Source organism: Xiphias gladius, chromosome 21 (genome assembly GCF_016859285.1).
Source record: "Xiphias gladius isolate SHS-SW01 ecotype Sanya breed wild chromosome 21, ASM1685928v1, whole genome shotgun sequence".
NCBI classification, from domain to species: Eukaryota; Metazoa; Chordata; class Actinopteri; order Istiophoriformes; family Xiphiidae; genus Xiphias; species Xiphias gladius.
Genome location: NC_053420.1, coordinates 24794583 through 24812196, shown reverse-complemented (window position 1 = coordinate 24812196; position 17614 = coordinate 24794583). Strand labels below are relative to the sequence as shown.

Here is a 17614-nt window from a genome sequence, read left to right as displayed (position 1 = left end):
GTTCTTATCCGCTTGCCTTGCAACGCATAAAGACACACTTCCGCTCATATATGATATATATTGAGCATTCATAGTGAGCATCCGGTTTGATTTTTGATTAACAAGTTACTATGAGAAAACTAGTTTGAAATTTGTGTTTACTTATTTTCATATAAGCCTGCTTGTAATTCCTCAAATGTTAGCCTTGATGTCTTACACAAATTTGTTGTATTTTCATTAAAAGCACACTTGCATCCTGCCGAAACCCGGGATCGAACCAGGGACCTTTAGATCTTCAGTCTAACGCTCTCCCAACTGAGCTATTTCGGCCCACTGAGTAAATGCTGGCCTTTTCATTTCTTGGTATGTCCACCAGAGGGCCTTCTGACATAAGGTTCTATCATAACTATTATTCCCCCCCATTATTAGCAACAATTACTTGAGACATTTTATTCTAGTGTCTAAAAGCCGTTTCTTCAGTTGGAAGGAGCAAAGGACCTTGTGTGTTTGAATACACTTTTGTTGCTCTTACAACGTGGTATAATAATCTGATAGTACTATCACTGGATGGTACGTTCAGGGTAAAGTTAAGGTTTTTACAAAACACACAAGCACGTGCATTCAAATTTACGAATTCCCACACACACACACACACACATACACACACACACACCTCATTTTATTGTTTTAGTGTGTTTCACATGCAGTCTCTGAGCGACACAGAACCCAGTGCACCTCTCACAAAGTCAGACATGATAATGTTGAAGTCTGGTTTGGTGTTTAAATTGACTTACTGTCATTTTATCCACTGAATACAACAAAATGCAATTTTTATCTTACCTTACAAAAAGTCCTGCAAAAAGTCCCGTTTATTAAGCAGATTAAAAATGTGGGCTTAAGTGCTCTACACGCTTGTTAAAAATAGAAAACGTCTCAAAACTCTGATCTGAAACTAAAAAGTATGTACAGACGGAGATAGACCATCAAGTGTACTTGCAATGGCACATAAAGGAAATCAGTCCGTCAAGCTAAAAGATAGAGAAGACTTTAAGATTTAAGATTTTAAAGAGTCATCTGTCCAAAAGTTCCGTTAATACTCACGAGCTTCATCGCTGAGATACTGGGACACGGTGACAACACTATACACAGCTACAGCTTTATAATGCAGCCCAACAGGGCCAGACACAGCAGACACCGTACTTAGTGGGAACTGAAAATGAAAGTGGACTGAATTCATGACCTCAAGCACATCTTTTAAATGCAAGATGCTGCCATACATGTTGCCAGCCAGTGAGGTAGCAGGGAATCCACAATGGAAGATGTCAGCCATGGTGCTAAAGCCATTACAGATGCATCATTTGTGGCAGATGTTGAACAGAGGGAAGAGAGACCCTGATTATCTTTGAGGTATTTTTACTATCCACTGAAAGGTCTGTTAGTCTGAGCTGATACAATTCCAACAATGCCACGTTTACTGTCTAGATTCACTCAAACGATGTACGGTTGTCTGGAAGAGGACCGAGTGTTCAAGTCAGCCGCGGGATCTGTTCAGTGTACTCCCAGTTAATGCATCATCACATGAGCCTCTAATATCCAGCATTGTACATTGTCATCATGCTGTTTGCCTCACAGCGGGGTTTCCTGCTTCTTTTCAGTACAACATGTACCCTTCTTTCCATTCAGCTTTAAGTATGCTTTGCTGTTATAAAACTAGCGTAGTACTATACACAAGTAAGCGGTGCAAGGAACACAAGCGTAGCCCAGAGTATTTGCTCCTTGCACAGTAACAACACAATGAGTGGGTTTATCTGTAGCTGCTGTGTATACTTTTACATAAATCCATTTTGAAATACATTGTAAAAATGTAACTTACTACTTAAAGAATGCAAACTTTATCTCAGATATTGATCATCAAAGAGGATGTACTGTGGTTCTCTGAGTTCCTATAATCAAAATCCCTACATTGTACTTTATCTTCTTTATTGATTTTCTGATTTGTTTTTTGTTTTTTTCCACCAAAATTGAAAAAAAAATTGGCATGAACGTGCCAAGATTTTCAGATTTGAGGTTGCTTACCGGCAGACCCATGGATCTGTATCCGCATCTGTTCTGTTCTCAGGTCTTGAATGATTCCCTCTTTGGACGTCAGGTGAGATTTTACAAGCAGGGTGTTAGGAGTTGTGACTGTTTGCTTGAGTGAGCTTCGGCCTTAGAACCTTTTTGCTTAGTGAGTCAGTCCTTCCTGAAGAAACCGGTTTCTTCCAGCAAATACCTTAATTGAACTCTTCAATTACATCTTGTGCTTTCCTGATAATGCTGGCGACAGGATTCTGGTTTGACAGCTCTGCCAGTAAGTCTGACTCTGTACACGTGTCCCTGCAGCTTAACACTCTGTTCTTTTGCTGTTAATGTTACTGTGTTGATTTCAATCTCTCTTAATCTTGTTTTTATACAAGTTGGCTTTCACATTGTGGAACAAGATGCATGGATGTGGACAATAGAAGAAAATTAAGTTTGTAAAAAAAAGTGTGCAGTTTTGTAGCATTATGTGTCACTTTCAAGTGACTTGAGCATTCATAGTGAGCATCCAGTTTGATTTTTGATTAACAAGCTACTATGAGAAAACTAGTTTGAAATTTGTGTTTGCTTATTTGCATATAAGCCTGCTTGTAATTCCTCAAATGTTAGCGTTGATGTCTTACACAAATTTGTTGTATTTTCATTAAAAGCACACTTGCATCCTGCCGAAACCCGGGATCGAACCAGGGACCTTTAGATCTTCAGTCTAACGCTCTCCCAACTGAGCTATTTCGGCTTCTACAAATGAGCTCTGAGAGCATTTATGCATTTCAACAATTAAATTAAACAGTGACAAAACAATGCAGAAATTTACACATACAAATAGCACCACCTACTCACTATGTTATTGGCAGCATTCTGATTGTTTTAAGTAAGCACATGCATAAAAACAGTATATTGGGGCAAAAAGCAGTCTCTGTTCAACACTGACCACAGAGAACTGCAAAACCAGTGTGTTTATTTATTGCAACAATGTATGGTTGTGTCCAGGAGGACGTGGTGTTCTTTAGCTCAGCAGTATATCACTGCATGTCCCTTCAGGTACAGAAGAGATGATCATGTGAGCTATATGGAAAGAGCTGTACATTGTCCTCATGTTCTCCCCCTCACATCAAGATTCATCTAACGTCAAATTCTTCAAGAGAAAAAAATGCAGTTATTACAGTTTCGCCCAGGGCGAGGGGTTACCAGGATTTTTTGCTAGATAAAGCCTGGGAACCTCCTGGCCCCGGGCTTTTTTTTTTTTTTTTTTTTTTTTGTGTGTGTATTTCTTAGTACAGTAACTGTACCATATGTGCTAATCTCATAGCAAACGGCATACATGAATTCTAAGGTCACGAGCAAAGAGTAGAAGCAGCAAATTTAGACTTCAATATTTCATATTTATTGATTCCACTGGCTGATTCAATTCAATTTTGCATGGTGATACATTCACATAGAAACAACACCAAAAAGAAAACCGATAAAGATAGCATATTCTTGGTGTAAATACAGTGTAACATACATACATACAAATATATATAAATATATATATATATATATATATATATATATATATATATATATATATATATATATATATATATTTGTGTGTTTATGTGTGTGAACGAAATCACATGGCCTCTGAACTGAACCCCATTGTGAGTACAGCTTTAGAGCAGTAAACACATGAGCAGGTACAACAAAGTCAACAGCAAACACTAGTCCTATTAATACTCTCACCAACCTGTCGCTGCTTGGTTGTAGTGACAGTTACTCCCTTGTGTTTGCTGGACACTAAGGTCGAGTGGACCCAAGGGACCAGATGCCTGAGTGCTGACAAAGAGAATCCAGCTCCTCTAATCTAAAAAAGCCAGACTATAATCACAAACAGACCAAGTGACTTGTACTGTACATGTAGCAAATTCAAATCTGATCAATATTTACATCATGTACATGAATGTTATTTTAAAAAAAAAAAGCATGCTTTTAGCATGCAAAAACCGAGCCATGGAGACACCTTAAATATAATGCAATCGAAAAACAATAAACCTGCAATAAATACCATTGAAGCTTTAAGTATCCGTTTGGTTTTTTTTGAGAAATGTGTCAGAGAGGTGTTGACTGAACTTGACAGTTATTTTTGAGATTGCAGTTTTCGGTGATGTACTGGACTGCATTATATCCAAATTTTTCCTTTAATTTTGTCCATCACCTGTCCATTTTTCAGTATCATCTGTACTAGCCACTTCAGCCAATTGAACACCCATAATTCTTTTAACACCTGATAGCACATAAGATAAATTTCTTCTTTACTGTTTAAAGTCACTTGATAGACATTTTGTAAGAAAGCAAATCAGCGTATTTTCCAAAATACTAAATTATTATTTTGAATAATGTGCTTACCTTCTCCCTGCAGCAAAACACCAACAAGATATTACACTATTTGATACTATTTGGGGAGCAAAAGAGTTGCATTTATATCAAGGAGCTTTGCAAGATTTTATACAAACACTGTTACATTTGAAGGTAGTAACCAAAGATAGTTAAAACTGCATTTAATATTTCACACTCAGACTTGTACCTCACCTGCTCTCTGTGGACTGACCCCCCTACATTCACACACATTTACATCTAATCCTCATATTTCATGTGAAAGTCACTGTGTCTTCAGAATGCACAGCTTACCATCCAGCCAAATTTTCAGAGCAGAATTAAGGCAGAGACAATATTAAATACATTCAAAATTTTTGAGTATTTTTGTTTTCGACGTGAATCAACATTTTTTAAAGCTGCCTTTGAGCCTTTGAGCGTGAGGCAGATCGAATCATCTGCTAACTTAACACATTCTTTGGATCATCATCATACAATTCCATATGTAAACTGACTTCAGTATTTGACAGAGTGCAAATTATATACACTTGTGTGTTTTTTGTTGTATGAATTTCTTCAGCTGGAAAGGCTGTGCTCACTACAGTGACGACAGCATCCTGCTTCCACTGCTGCCCAAGGTGAAAGATAGCTGTGTTTAGCACGGGCTTGCTGCTGGTGGTTATATTAAAACATCTCCCAGAGGTGGAAATGTGTTTTTCACATTTCTTACAACGGCCTCACGCACCAGTGAGTTTCCTAATGAAACAACTTACAGTAGTAAGCAGAGCCAGTCTCAGAGGGCCTCTGCCAGGCAACGGTCAGTACCTTCGCTTGCTTCCAGCCGCACCTGCCGGCAGGTTTTTCTGTTTTCCACCCAGGAGTTGTGTATGACAGTGCCGCCTGGCGAAGGGTCTACTTGGAGAAGGGACACCACCCTCTTTTTAACCTTGGCGCGAAGGGCACGGCGCAGCTTCTGTCGGGTGAAAGCATAGAGCAGAGGATGGGAGACAGTGGTGCCGTAAGCTAGGGCTAGGAACCAGAGGCGCAGGCTGATTAGGGCATCACTGGGGCCAATGCCAAGGATTAGCACATTGGTCACGGAGAGGGGAGCCCAACAACCCAGGAAGGTGGTGATGATGATGAGGGACATCCTGAACACCCGCCTCTGGCGCTCTCGCCGATCCCTGTGTCGCCGCACTGCCCTCCGCAAGGCAATGATGGCTGACACGGAGGCCTGAACACCCATGGTGGCTGGCATCGGGGTGGCCGCACCCACGTCAGAGGTGACCAGCGGGGCAGATGAGGACAGGGCAGGGGGAGAGGTAGCTGTGGGGGTAGGGGATGGGGAAGGAATGAGGGGAGGGTGGCTGACGTGTTTGGTACCATCTGTGGTGCACTGCTCCCCTCCTACCTCCCCACCATCGATCACTGTGAGCCCTGCTTTCTTTTTTTTCTGTCTCTTATGGCGCCTGCTGCAGGAGGGGCCCCTGAAACGCTGGCTCTTCTTCATGTGGGAGCCAATCCGGATGTTTAAAGCCCTCAGTATTCTGGAGTAGGTGAACAGCATGACTGCCACTGTGGTGAAGAAGATGGGTACCTGCAGGATAAGATGATAATACATACCCATGCCTATGTGATAGCCCTGCCCGCCAACACACAGCAGTGTCCGGTTGCGCCATGCTGGTACCACTGTGGCACTGATGCCATGTGAGGACAAAGACAAGGGTGCCCCCTGCCCTTTCTCCTCTGATCCCTCTCCACTGGACCACTGCACCTCCAAGAATGGGATAAAAAACACAGCTACTGATGTGACCCAGACAGCAGCCAGGAGCAGAGCTGCTCTCTGCGTTGTCAGCAGCCTGTTGGCGGGCCGTACTGAAATGTCATATCGGTCCAAGCTGATAACCAGGATGTTGATGGATGTGGCGATGCTGGCAAAGGTGACACAGGCTTCATGGAAGCAGCAGAGTAGGGCCAGGTTTGGTCCCGGAGGCAGCAGCACGACCACAAGAGTGAGGGGCAGACACAGCACACACACCACCACATCCAGCACGTGCAGATTGACAGTCACCATATTGCTCACCGAGTCCACTAAATTGGATTGAGAGCAGTAGAGCACCAGCACTGTCAGGTTGCTGCTGAAGCCCAACACCAGCTCCAGCATGAGGAAGGCTGTGAACGACACCTGGAAGCCCAGTGAGTACGGCATGTACCAGGATGCGGGGCTACCGGACAAACCCCCTCCTCCCTGCTCTTGAAGGACTCCGATTGCCTCCAGGCCGCCCACTGTCCCAACCCAGTCAGTGGTGGCTGAGCCTGAGGCGTAGCTGTCAGTCTCCATGACGACCTCTCAGTCCTCATATATTTTAACTGTCACACAGTTGATGAGCTCCCACGAGCACCAGGCTGAGCCTCCATGATGCAGGGATGAATAACAGCTTGATGACAGCGCTGGGGAGACGGGAACACAGTGCAGACAGATGAGAAACGAACTTGTGGAGAGAATCAAAACACATTATTCTCTCTCATAGCATGTCAGAGAATTTGTAACACAGAAACCATCCATCTGTCTATCTATCTATCGATCTATCTATCTATCTATCTACATATGCATATATCAACCCCAGCCTCTGCAGATTGAAGAGGTGCTGCATTATACATAAAATCACGCCTCCAATCTGTCTCCTATCAGTATCTCTAATTACCATTTTGGCTCAGCCACAGCCTGGAACCTGCACACAAGCTGTCAGAACCGCAGGCCACCACAATATCACTAAAGTGTACTGTGGCTCAGGGGAATGGGCAAATTAAATGAAGCAGTGGTAATCAGACCCACAGGCAATCAACTGCTCTCTCAGTGGATCAGTACGAGCAACACATTCAGCAACTTACAAGAAAATTGGTCATGATCTCTGCTCTGCAAGCTGTAGCAGGCCACATGATTTATTTAAAATACCTCTACTGCCAAAGGAGCATATTTATTAAGCGATGGAAGGTTTCAGCCAAACTGACGACTACTTAAGTTAATTCACTTTAGTATCTGTATCACATCTGAGGAGTTAATTTGCTAAAATATATGGTTGAAGGACTTCAAGGAATAGCTGCAGAACAAACCAAAAGTAAACATCAATTATAATTCAAATGTCATTAATGTGATTAAAACAGATACAGCAAAGTTTTACTGAAGCAAATTTCACACATTAAAAGAATAGCTCAACATTTTGGGATAAAACAAATGCTGATAGAGCTGGAGGCAGGACGTGTTTAGCTTATTTTAGCACAAGGACTGGAAGCAGGGAGACTGGAAGTGCGAAAATATGTCTACCAGCACCTCTAAAGCTCAATAACCAACACCTATCTCATTTGTTTGATACGAAAACAAACCAAAAATTTAGACATGACAATTTCTGGTTTTAGGAGGATAAGTTCGCAATTCATACATGTTCATTCACATAAACTCTTGAAGAAAATTTTTTTTGTGTTTCTTCAGTTTACAGGCCTTTTCTCGTGTTGTGTTTAAAACAAATGCTGATGTAAACAGACCTTTAACAGCGTTAAAAAAAACAACATAAATTCAGATTTTTCTCCCAGTGATAATCTGTTTGAGGGATCAGTGAGGGATTGATAGATGATGATGATGAGGTTGATGATGATGATGATGATGATGATCCATCCACTGCTTTCGATTTTGGTAGCGGGGATGGCACCTTCAACTCTTTCTTCAGTAACATTGTAAATGGCATGACATGGAACACAAGAAACAGTCACTCTGTCCAGATTACAAGTACTGACTACTCTTCAATATCTGGATCCGAAACAGTCAGTCACGACTAATGCTAGCTGCTGTTATTCAGAGCTACAGCTCGCCGATCATTGGTGAATTTGATCACATTTTTTGTTATACCTTATCGGTACTGGTATGCAAAAAGACGGCATCTCACTGACAACCAAAAGAGTAAATGCAGTGTGTCAAACACAGTCATTCCACATTAATTAGAGGGCAGCTACTGGGGGAAATCAATGGAATGATTAAATCCAGAACTCCCTTTACCCTAAATTCATCAAGAAGTGGAAATCTCAGCATCAAGTGTTTAAAACATTTGGTGCTGAACTTACCAGTCAAGAGCACAGGAAACAAACAACACAACTAATCAACTCTCAACTACCAACCCCTGCGCAACTCCACTCTGGCAAAAAGACATGCGGTTGAGTGATGGACTCATTTTCTCTCCGTTTCCGTTTCCACGGTAACCACAGTAGAAGGGTCTAGATTAATGAGGGCACAGGTGCTATAGTATTGAAATGTGCAATAGCGAGCTCTTTGGTGACACCAGGCTAGTGACAGTGAGACGATAGTGTAAGTAGAGTTAAAATACCTCTTAATTACAAAACAGAGAGCTGACAACATGTTACATTCCCATGGAAAAAAGATAAAAGAGACAAGAAAGTACACAACTGTTGCTGGTCTGTTGAGTTGTGAGTCAGAATGTCAGCAGGAAAGTGCGATGATAAAACCTTCTGTGACTGATATACTGCCTCTAATAATCCATATTACAATACTACTGCTTATCCGTTGCCTTTCATGTGTTCCTGTTCTCCCTGGGCATTGTAAACAGCAGCATGTGGGAGGAAATGGAAGTCCCCTAAGAACAGCAGCACTCTTCTTTAAACCATCTTCAGTAATACAAGCAAAATGTGGACTGTACGACAATGCCTAAGCTAGTGAGGAAGCAGTTGGCAGATATAGATTTGTGGTTCGGTTTAAAACTGTAAGAACATAGATATCTCTTGGGGATGTAAGGAGAAAGGAAAAGAGGGACACTGGGGCGAGCAGAGTGAAAAAAAAAAAAGTCATTAAAACACAGCAGGCGAAGAACCGATGGCGTGCATTAGCCCAACCATGAAGCTGCTTTGCTCAACTCATGTTGGAGGTGTCCATCGTGAGTGGACAGTCTGATTGCCACCATAGGCTGGAATTGGGAAGGAGTGAAGATAAGGGGTTATAGAGGAGGTTTGGATGGAAGCTGAACAGAAATGGAAATGGCAATTTTTGGAGAAGTAGTGGTCTATTGTTTAAAAGCAAGCATTCACCACCTGTAAGTAGGAAGTCAAAACCGCGCGCTGGAGTGCTGAGGTGGATTATAGAAAATGGCTGAGTTAGGCGAGGAAGTAGGAAAGAAGGGCGAGCCAGCAGCACTGGTAAACAAGATGTCCCAGGGAGCAGAGGTGGCAGCTTTTTTCCCCACTAAAGTCTTACATCAGCCTTCCCCTTACTGCTGCTGGTTTCCTGGTTGCCTCCAGTCCCCAACAGACCGCTTCAGTCCCCAAAGACTCCACTCACGATTGCCTGAGTGAAAAGCTGCGTGATGGTTGCACAGGTTAGACCTCTAGCACAGGAAAAGGGGACAGATATTGCTAATCTTAAAACCGCAGCAGAAAAGCAATCTGGTCATAGAAATGCAAAGCAGCTGATGGAGACTGGAGCTCTATATGTGCTTTCTTGTGAGGGTTAGTTTTGTTTGAAACTATTCAGTTACATTGGTTTTCTACATGTGATGCTGTTTAATCTCTCTTTCAGTTAAAAGGTTGACCTGGAAAGGGCAGGCACGTGAAGCAGAAGTGTGAAAAATTAATCAATAGGACCCTGCGTTGACCCAAAGTGCCTCGTGTCTGACCCTGGAGAGCACTGCGCTCTTTCATGCTGTTCTTTATCCACAAGTTGTGTTATTAAAAATCTTCTACCTCTTGAATCTGAGTGATCTCAGGTTTGTTTCAGGGTAGGTCCTGTACGGCAATGTTCAGAATGTGAAACAAGGTGCATTTCTTCTGACGGTTTCCTAATTACGTCACCTGCGAGTGGGAGACCCTCACCAGGGAGTGCTCACTGTGTGTGTGTGACCTTTTCCTAGCTTTGCAGAAGGCAATAATCTCACTTGGACCCTGGCATACTGAGGACCAGGAAACAGTGACATGAGGGTGATGCGGTTAATATGGTATTACTATCCCAGTAACAGCTTTTCCTTTTAAACCTCTAACTATGTAATGAGGTTGAATGTGAGAGTGATAACACATTTTCATCTGAATATCTGGTTATGAGAACCAACAAATCCTGTGTGAATTTTCTGACGATGTTAACACTAGCATCTAATTTTCAATTTTGAATTCTTAATTCGGGGTCTTCCGAGAGCCTGAGGTTAAAGGAATAGTTTGACACTTTGGGAAATACACTTATTCTTTCTCTTGCTGATAGTTAGATGAGAAGATTGATACCGCTCTCATGCCTGTAAATATGAAGCTACCGCCAGCAGCTGATTAGCTTGGCCCAGCATAAAGACTGGGACCAGGAGGAAACAGCTAGCCTCGCCTGTCCAAAAGTAACAAGGTCCACCTGCCAGCAACCTCTGAAGCTCACTAATTGTCATGTTATATTTTCTTTGTTTTATCTGTACGAAAACCAAAGTGTGAGCAGACAAGCTGTGCTTTACACCACGTTTTAACCGGGACGGATACTAAACTTTTTGTCAAAAATGCAATGTAAACTCCCAGTTTAATAAAACAAACAAAAAAAAGTTCCGGTATATATGATGTGTCTTTCACTTCTGAGCACATTTTATTGTTTGATAATAAATTTATCTTAATCCTTGTTATATATGGCTACGGTTTATGCCTGATCATTTCAGTCCAAAATGCAAAAATTTATACATATCCAATATGTAAACATGAATTTTATTCTGCAAAACAGTTGACATAACATCTGGGTCCTAATCCCTAATCCTTTGTTTCTTATTGAGTCGGGGCGAGAGTTTCTGTCTTTTGTTTCGATCGCATTTTAGTTCTATTTATATGTAAATACTTACAAAGCGTAATGGGCTATTTTTTATGCAACCTCTTTATGGATGCTTTTTTTGTTGATTTGTGATCCCTTTAGTGCCCGGCAGCAAAGCAACTTTTTTTCATGATAATCAAGTTTTAAAACTTTTCAACAATTTAGAGGCTAAACTTCAGGCAGACATCGGGTTTTGCTGCCCGCTTCTTAGACACAAACAACAGGATTGTCTTTTCTCCAGGTTTAGGAAAAGTCCAATACAACCTTTAATTACTACACTTATCACAAAAGAAGTCTTGAACACAACAGACTGGTCTGATAATATAATGGATACTCTTTTACTTTAACAGTGCATCAAAGGTCCATGGGGGGGGGGCTGATACACAACATCCAGGGCCACCTTTTTCCACACAGATCTAACTGATGCTCTACAACCTTTTCCCCTCCGGTGTAGGAAGCCAGAAAGCGTGTGACAAGAGACTTTATAGCATGTATAATTGAACAGCTACACTCAGTTCCCAGTAGCAGCAGCACAAAGATTAAAAAGATGAATGGCAGTCACAATAATCCTGCTATTCCTGTGAGACAAGCTGATGTAACAGGTTGTCAAAATGATATATGGTGAGAAGACAGTAATGCAGAAGAAAAGTCCATGAATAGTAATGGGGAATATACTTTAATGTAGAAAATTAGATTTTTATCAACTACACTATTAAAAGATTATGGTTGGATCAGACTAGTGGCAACATGTGTTCCATAATGTTAATCTTTTGCTCCCAGGGGAAACCTAAGCAGAACCAGAGTGATAACTCTGTGTAATTACGGTGTTGTAAGAAAGATACTGCTAAAATGTATTCTCTTGGATTTAAATAAGCCTTGCTAGTGGCTCCGTGAGGCTGTGCTTACTGTATATGCATTGCGTCGCTGTAAGCTCAACGCGAAAGTCGGCATGCTAACATGCTCACAGTGACAAAGCTAACATGCTGATGTTTAGCCACGTTCATCATCTTAGTTTAGCGTGTCATGATGCTAAAGCTTCCTAAGTCCGGCGTTCTCCAATGTCTGGGACTGACATAGAGCCCCGCTGCTAGAAATGCTATTGGTATAAAACCTAAGTCAATAAGCTAAAAATGTATTTCTCATCAAATGTATCCACATATTTCTCTTCACCTGACACATGGGTGCGATGAACTCCATATCTTAAAGCATCAGACAGTTATAGCTGTTTGAAGGAAATCAGTTTTTCTTCATTAGGATGCAAAGTTATGCATCAGGTTGCCTGAAAATCAAATCAGACTGTCAACACAGCCGAAGGAAGCTTGTGGGGAAAGTACGAAGTTTTCTCATGGGCTGTTGTTGAGAGAGTCTGATGTCACTTTGGTGGCAGGACAGAAAAAAGTAAAAGATCAGGATGGGTATTTAATGATCCTATTTTATTCCAAGGCACAGTACGTGCAATGACATGATAAACCCATTACGGATACTTTCTGGTGATTTTTTGCAATCACTGTAATGGGAGGGTTGTTAAAAAAACAGACATCTTTCTTCTGGCCGTCAGGAGTCTGATCATTACCCATTTTGTGCCAAAGAGGCAGCTTCAGTCACTTGTCAAGATAATGCCACCACAAAGCTTGGCAGAGCTCTGATTCTCAAACGACATTACTTAAAACAAAGCAGGGCACAAGAATAGAAACGACAGGATTCAAGCCCGAGAATCCGTTGTGTGAGTGGGTGAGTAACGACAGAACAGAAAGGCTTGGCACTGTAAGAGCACAGAACATGTATGTACCCTCTATACAATGAACACCCACCAGCTTATTTGTGTGTGCGTGTGCACGAGTGTAAACAGACTCCCTGTTGAGAGATCAAGCTGTTATTTGAGCGCTCTCTCCAGTCAGCATGCCATGCTGGAGACAAAATGTCTTGTCAGAGCAGAACACTTGCAGGCCACTGCTCATCCTCAGCACAGCTGGCCTGGGAGAGGCCAAGACTCACATGGGCCATGTATATTAGCACGTTCCGGCTCCACAAGCATACGCACGTGCATTCCCACACAAGGTTAGATGTGCAACAGGGCACCTGCTGAGTTTAAGTGGTCTATTAAGCTGTAGGTGAATACTGAGAGGATGAAAGTCTCATCCGACACAGCACTGGAATATATTACAGTGTTGTGAATGTAAGGGATAATTTCTTTGCCAGTAGTTTAAATGTAAAACAAATACAGGTCAGATACAGAATTCCCAATTGAATCTGATGTCCAGTTGGCTGTCTGCCTTTAACACGCTAACTCTGTAGTGCACTAAATCTGTTGAGGCGGGGGCATGACTCCGACCCTGAAATGTAAGGACGACTACTACACTTACGTTTACCATTTTCAAGATTAGTATCATAATGTCAAGTGTTTCCATGTGCAGTGGACATTATAAAGTAAAAAAAAAAAAGGTTCAGTACTAGCAAATATGCCAATTTTACAGTTATTTGATAAGAGAACAAAGACACTGAGACATGATTGCATATGACTGTGCTGCGCTATTGGTACAGTACGTACTGTATATTCAGATACCAAAGTTTTAAAGGAATAGTTTGACATTTTGGGAAATACGCTTACGGGCTGTCCTGCGGAGAGTTAGATGAATCAAACTATTATTTTAAGTTTATGATTCACACAGTTTGATACATGATTTTGTATTTTGACATGATGCAGCTGGAGGAATTAAAGTCGATCCATCTCTGGCAGATACAGCAACACGAATACCTGTCCCATTTGACTCAGAGCAACAGCCCAAAACACATACCTGATCAGAATGTTTTTTTTGTTTGTTTTTTTTGTTTTTTTTTATGGGCTCTTTGTTGGAGAGATTTGGATTTAACTTTATAGTTACTCAACAGATGGTCATAGTTTGTGTTGGTGTTGCATTAGATTCCATCACATTGTTTATGTACAACATCAACAGTCTTTACAGCGTCAAACAGTTTAATCGGTGTTGGGCAGGTGTAGGGGCTGGCATTGGATCGTTCATTATTTTGTCGCGTCAAACCTCTGTTTTTTCCACTGTTGACGCTTATCACCCTGTGATATGTGCAGCATTTTTTTTAAACTCGCGACTTCATGGCTTATGCCCTCCAAAATATTTAAACGTCTGTACATTGCAAAAATAAGATGCAAGTCTTAGATAAAACAACAGGCACAGTATATTTATTGGACGTGGTGCACCTCAGTGCGAGGGCACAAGCAGGCTCACAGAGTTTGCTTTACTCTGATTGGTTTACTGACCCTCTGTCCAGGGTTTTTACATCCCTTAATTGCGGCTGCTGTTAAAGCTGCATCCATTCTTTCTGTGCAGAAATCCAATTATCATTTATGTCCGACTCATAAATATTTTGGCTCATTTCACAATGGAGCAGAGGAGCAGCTGGAAACTGCAAGCAGGACAGCATGAAATATGGAGAAATACAGAGAGTGCTCTAAGAGAGAGGGAGAGGCAGAGTAAAATCAAGCATAAACTCAGCTTTTTTTAGAACTTCTACAAGAGACTCATCTTTAATGTACTGTACTGTACTGTCTTTACTTGACTGCTAAAGAAGAATCTGAGAGATCATCTGTACAAACAGTAAGTGGGCGAGCCTATTGCCATTCGAGTCATTGACCAGAATACACTTGGTATTAGCAAACAAATCCGTTATTCAGGCCGACTTTCCAAATGGTAGAGGGGCAATTCAGGTTTGAGCAAAGTATCCAGGCTCTCACTGAGGGCCTTTATGTTGTCCTGTTACCTGAATTATTTATAGCTGCGTAGAAATATAGACCTGAAATAGCCAGCCATTGAAAACCTAAGCTCAGGGAAGAATCAGAAAGAATGAAAGAGGGGGTAAAGAGGAGAGAGAGAGAGAGAGACAAGAGAAGAGGTGCGTGCTGAAACTGACAGATGCGGAACAGGAAGCCACTTGGTGAAGAATGATGAGGTTACTTAACTGGAGAAGGATGCAATTAGTAAAAAATTCATCCATTTGTGTGTGAGCTGGCGGCAGCAGGACAGAGAGGGGATCATGATATATTGACAAACACACACACACACACACACACACACACACACACACACGCACACACGCACACACGCACACACACACACACACACACACACACACACACACACATACACACACACACACGCTTCCTGACTTCATGTGTCCAGCAGGATTTGGTTCCATGTCTTCAGGTTCACAATCAAAGCCCTCCACAGCAGAACACAGGGACGGTGCAGTGGAGGAGATACAGCTCAGACTCAAAACGCTTTCATCGAGACTTCCCTTCTTCTCTGTGCTCTCCTCCACCTCCACAAGGTTGCAACCAACCCCCCATCCTTTACTCCCCATCTTGTCTGCTGTGTCTTACTGCATTTAGTTTTACTTTTACGGTTTTTCTTCTTCTTTGTACATCCCTATTTGTGGTGGTTTTTGCTCGTGATGAACAGCTGAGATAGAAATAGCATGTGGATTGTATGAGAGTATAAACCTGATTGATGTGATTCTGTTGGGGAAGATTGCAGTTCTGAGATGCTGAGCGGTATGTTGTGCCATTTGACAAAACTCTAATGCAAACTGTTCATCTTACTAGACTGTCTAACTGCATATGGTTTACAGAACACAACTCCAGCATAAATACTAAAATATGAATAGCTAACTTTACTTATGACTATTTTCATTATGCCGATTATGTCTCAATTCATCATTTGGTCTAAAAAATATCACAAAATGGTGAAAAATGCCCATCAGAAACCCAAGGTGGTGTCTATAAATAGTTTGTTTTTGCCAACAAACAGTCCGTAACCCAAAGATATTCAACTTGCAATCTTAGAGGACTAAGAAAACAATTCATGTTTGCAAATCTGGAACCAGATAATCCTTCTTTACTTGAGTCATTAGGCAGTTACCAAAATTGTTGCAGATAAATTGTTGATTAGCTGGTCAATTACATTTGATAACAACATTTTGGATAAAATGAGTCAAAACAGACGTGTAGGAAACTAAATCTTTTAGGTGTATACATTAAAATATTTCAAATTAAGGTAACGTGAAGAGATTTAGTAACTTCAAAGGGTAAAACAACTAAATTGGAACATTAACAGGCCAATGTAATTCCTAAATGGTGGTTCTGCTCCTCATTTGCCCCTAAATGAATGAAAATAGAGTGAGCTATTCAAGTTGTACTTAGGTTATCTCTCCCTAAGATTGCAAAGGAAGGGGAGGCAGAGCCATAATTCAAAAATAAATGGACAATGACGGGAAGAGAGAATACATTAACAGAGGTTTATGGCATTTAAAAGATATTTTAAGGTATGTTTGTCCCCTAGGCTGCTGGCACACACAACAAAACACACATGCAAAACATCGCAAACACACGCGCGCGCACGCACACACACACACACACACACACCATCCAAACAGAGAAGCACACTTTGATGTACAGTATGCATGGTGAGATGTTTCCAGCGGACTGCAGCGAGGACTCCCTCAGGAGCGTGGGAGAAACACACAGCCTCAGAGCCCGTAACTGTGTCAAGCACCTACTCCCACACACAGCCCGAGGTTTCTAATAAAACTCGGGTTCCTCTGCTAAATCAATATTTCGTGAAGCTCAGTGTGCCAAACAGCACAGGGCGGCGCGCTATGCGCTGCACTTTAGGGGTGCAAGTACCCGTCCTTGGGCTGAATAAAGTTGGACATAATATGCAACAACAAAACAATGTTTCCAGTTATAAAGATTTCGGTAAATATCCACACGACAGGTCATACACGTAGATTATACTTACGCTGCGTAAAAGTCCACCTAAGAGCACTTTAAATAATGTGAATATTTAACTGCACTTTCCTATCATGCCAGAATGACACTATTCTTTTATTAAATTGGCAATTGAAGTTATTGCTGGACTGGATCGGTGGAGCTACCTGCATGCCAACTGCTCTCCAAGCGCTGCGCATTTTACACTAAAACGTCTTTATCGGACGAACGGCTTATTACGGGTTAAAACACAAAGAAAAACAAAAGGAAAACACATGGGTTCTTTGCATGTGCTGCACTCTTACCTCTTGTGTCGGAACCGTGCTCTCAGCGATCCATGTCCGCAGCCTCCGTGTGTGCGTGTGTGTGTGTGTTGATGGGAACGGTTCCTTCCGTCTGTGCTGTGGAGAAGCCAAGCACACGCTCAGCAGCAGCGGCGGCGGCGGCTCCACCAGGGGGCACTGACAACAGCACCACTCAGTGGGACGGACAGGCGGCTACAATGTCCGCAGGCAGGTCCCGGGCTCCTGCTGGACCCACGAGACCGGGCTGTCAGGATGACTTCAGCTGGCTGAAGGAGGGAGGGAGGGAGGTGCCAG

The 17614-nt window shown here is 42.0% G+C and overlaps 1 protein-coding gene and 2 non-coding genes across 3 annotated transcripts; all 3 read right to left on the bottom strand.

Moving 5' to 3' along the window:
* Nucleotides 1-236: 236 nt before the first annotated feature.
* On the bottom strand, nucleotides 237-309 carry trnaf-gaa. The gene has a single exon. It is a non-coding gene; the product is annotated as a tRNA-Phe (tRNA).
* A 2412-nt stretch (nucleotides 310-2721) lies between these two features.
* trnaf-gaa lies at nucleotides 2722-2794 on the bottom strand. The gene has a single exon. It is a non-coding gene; the product is annotated as a tRNA-Phe (tRNA).
* An 862-nt stretch (nucleotides 2795-3656) lies between these two features.
* LOC120807049 (G-protein coupled receptor 22-like) lies at nucleotides 3657-17379 on the bottom strand. Its single transcript, XM_040158679.1, has 2 exons — nucleotides 17321-17379; nucleotides 3657-6861 (listed from the first exon to the last, which is right to left on the bottom strand). Exon 2 carries the CDS (start codon nucleotides 6749-6751, stop codon nucleotides 5204-5206), a length of 1548 nt encoding a protein of 515 aa, XP_040014613.1. The 5' UTR covers nucleotides 6752-6861; nucleotides 17321-17379; the 3' UTR covers nucleotides 3657-5203.
* Nucleotides 17380-17614: the final 235 nt, after the last annotated feature.

What these genes read in the sequence shown, in the direction of transcription:
- LOC120807049 (XM_040158679.1), bottom strand. Translation starts at nt 6,751, where the DNA reads ATGGAGACTGACAGCTACGCCTCAGGCTCAGCCACCACTGACTGGGTT.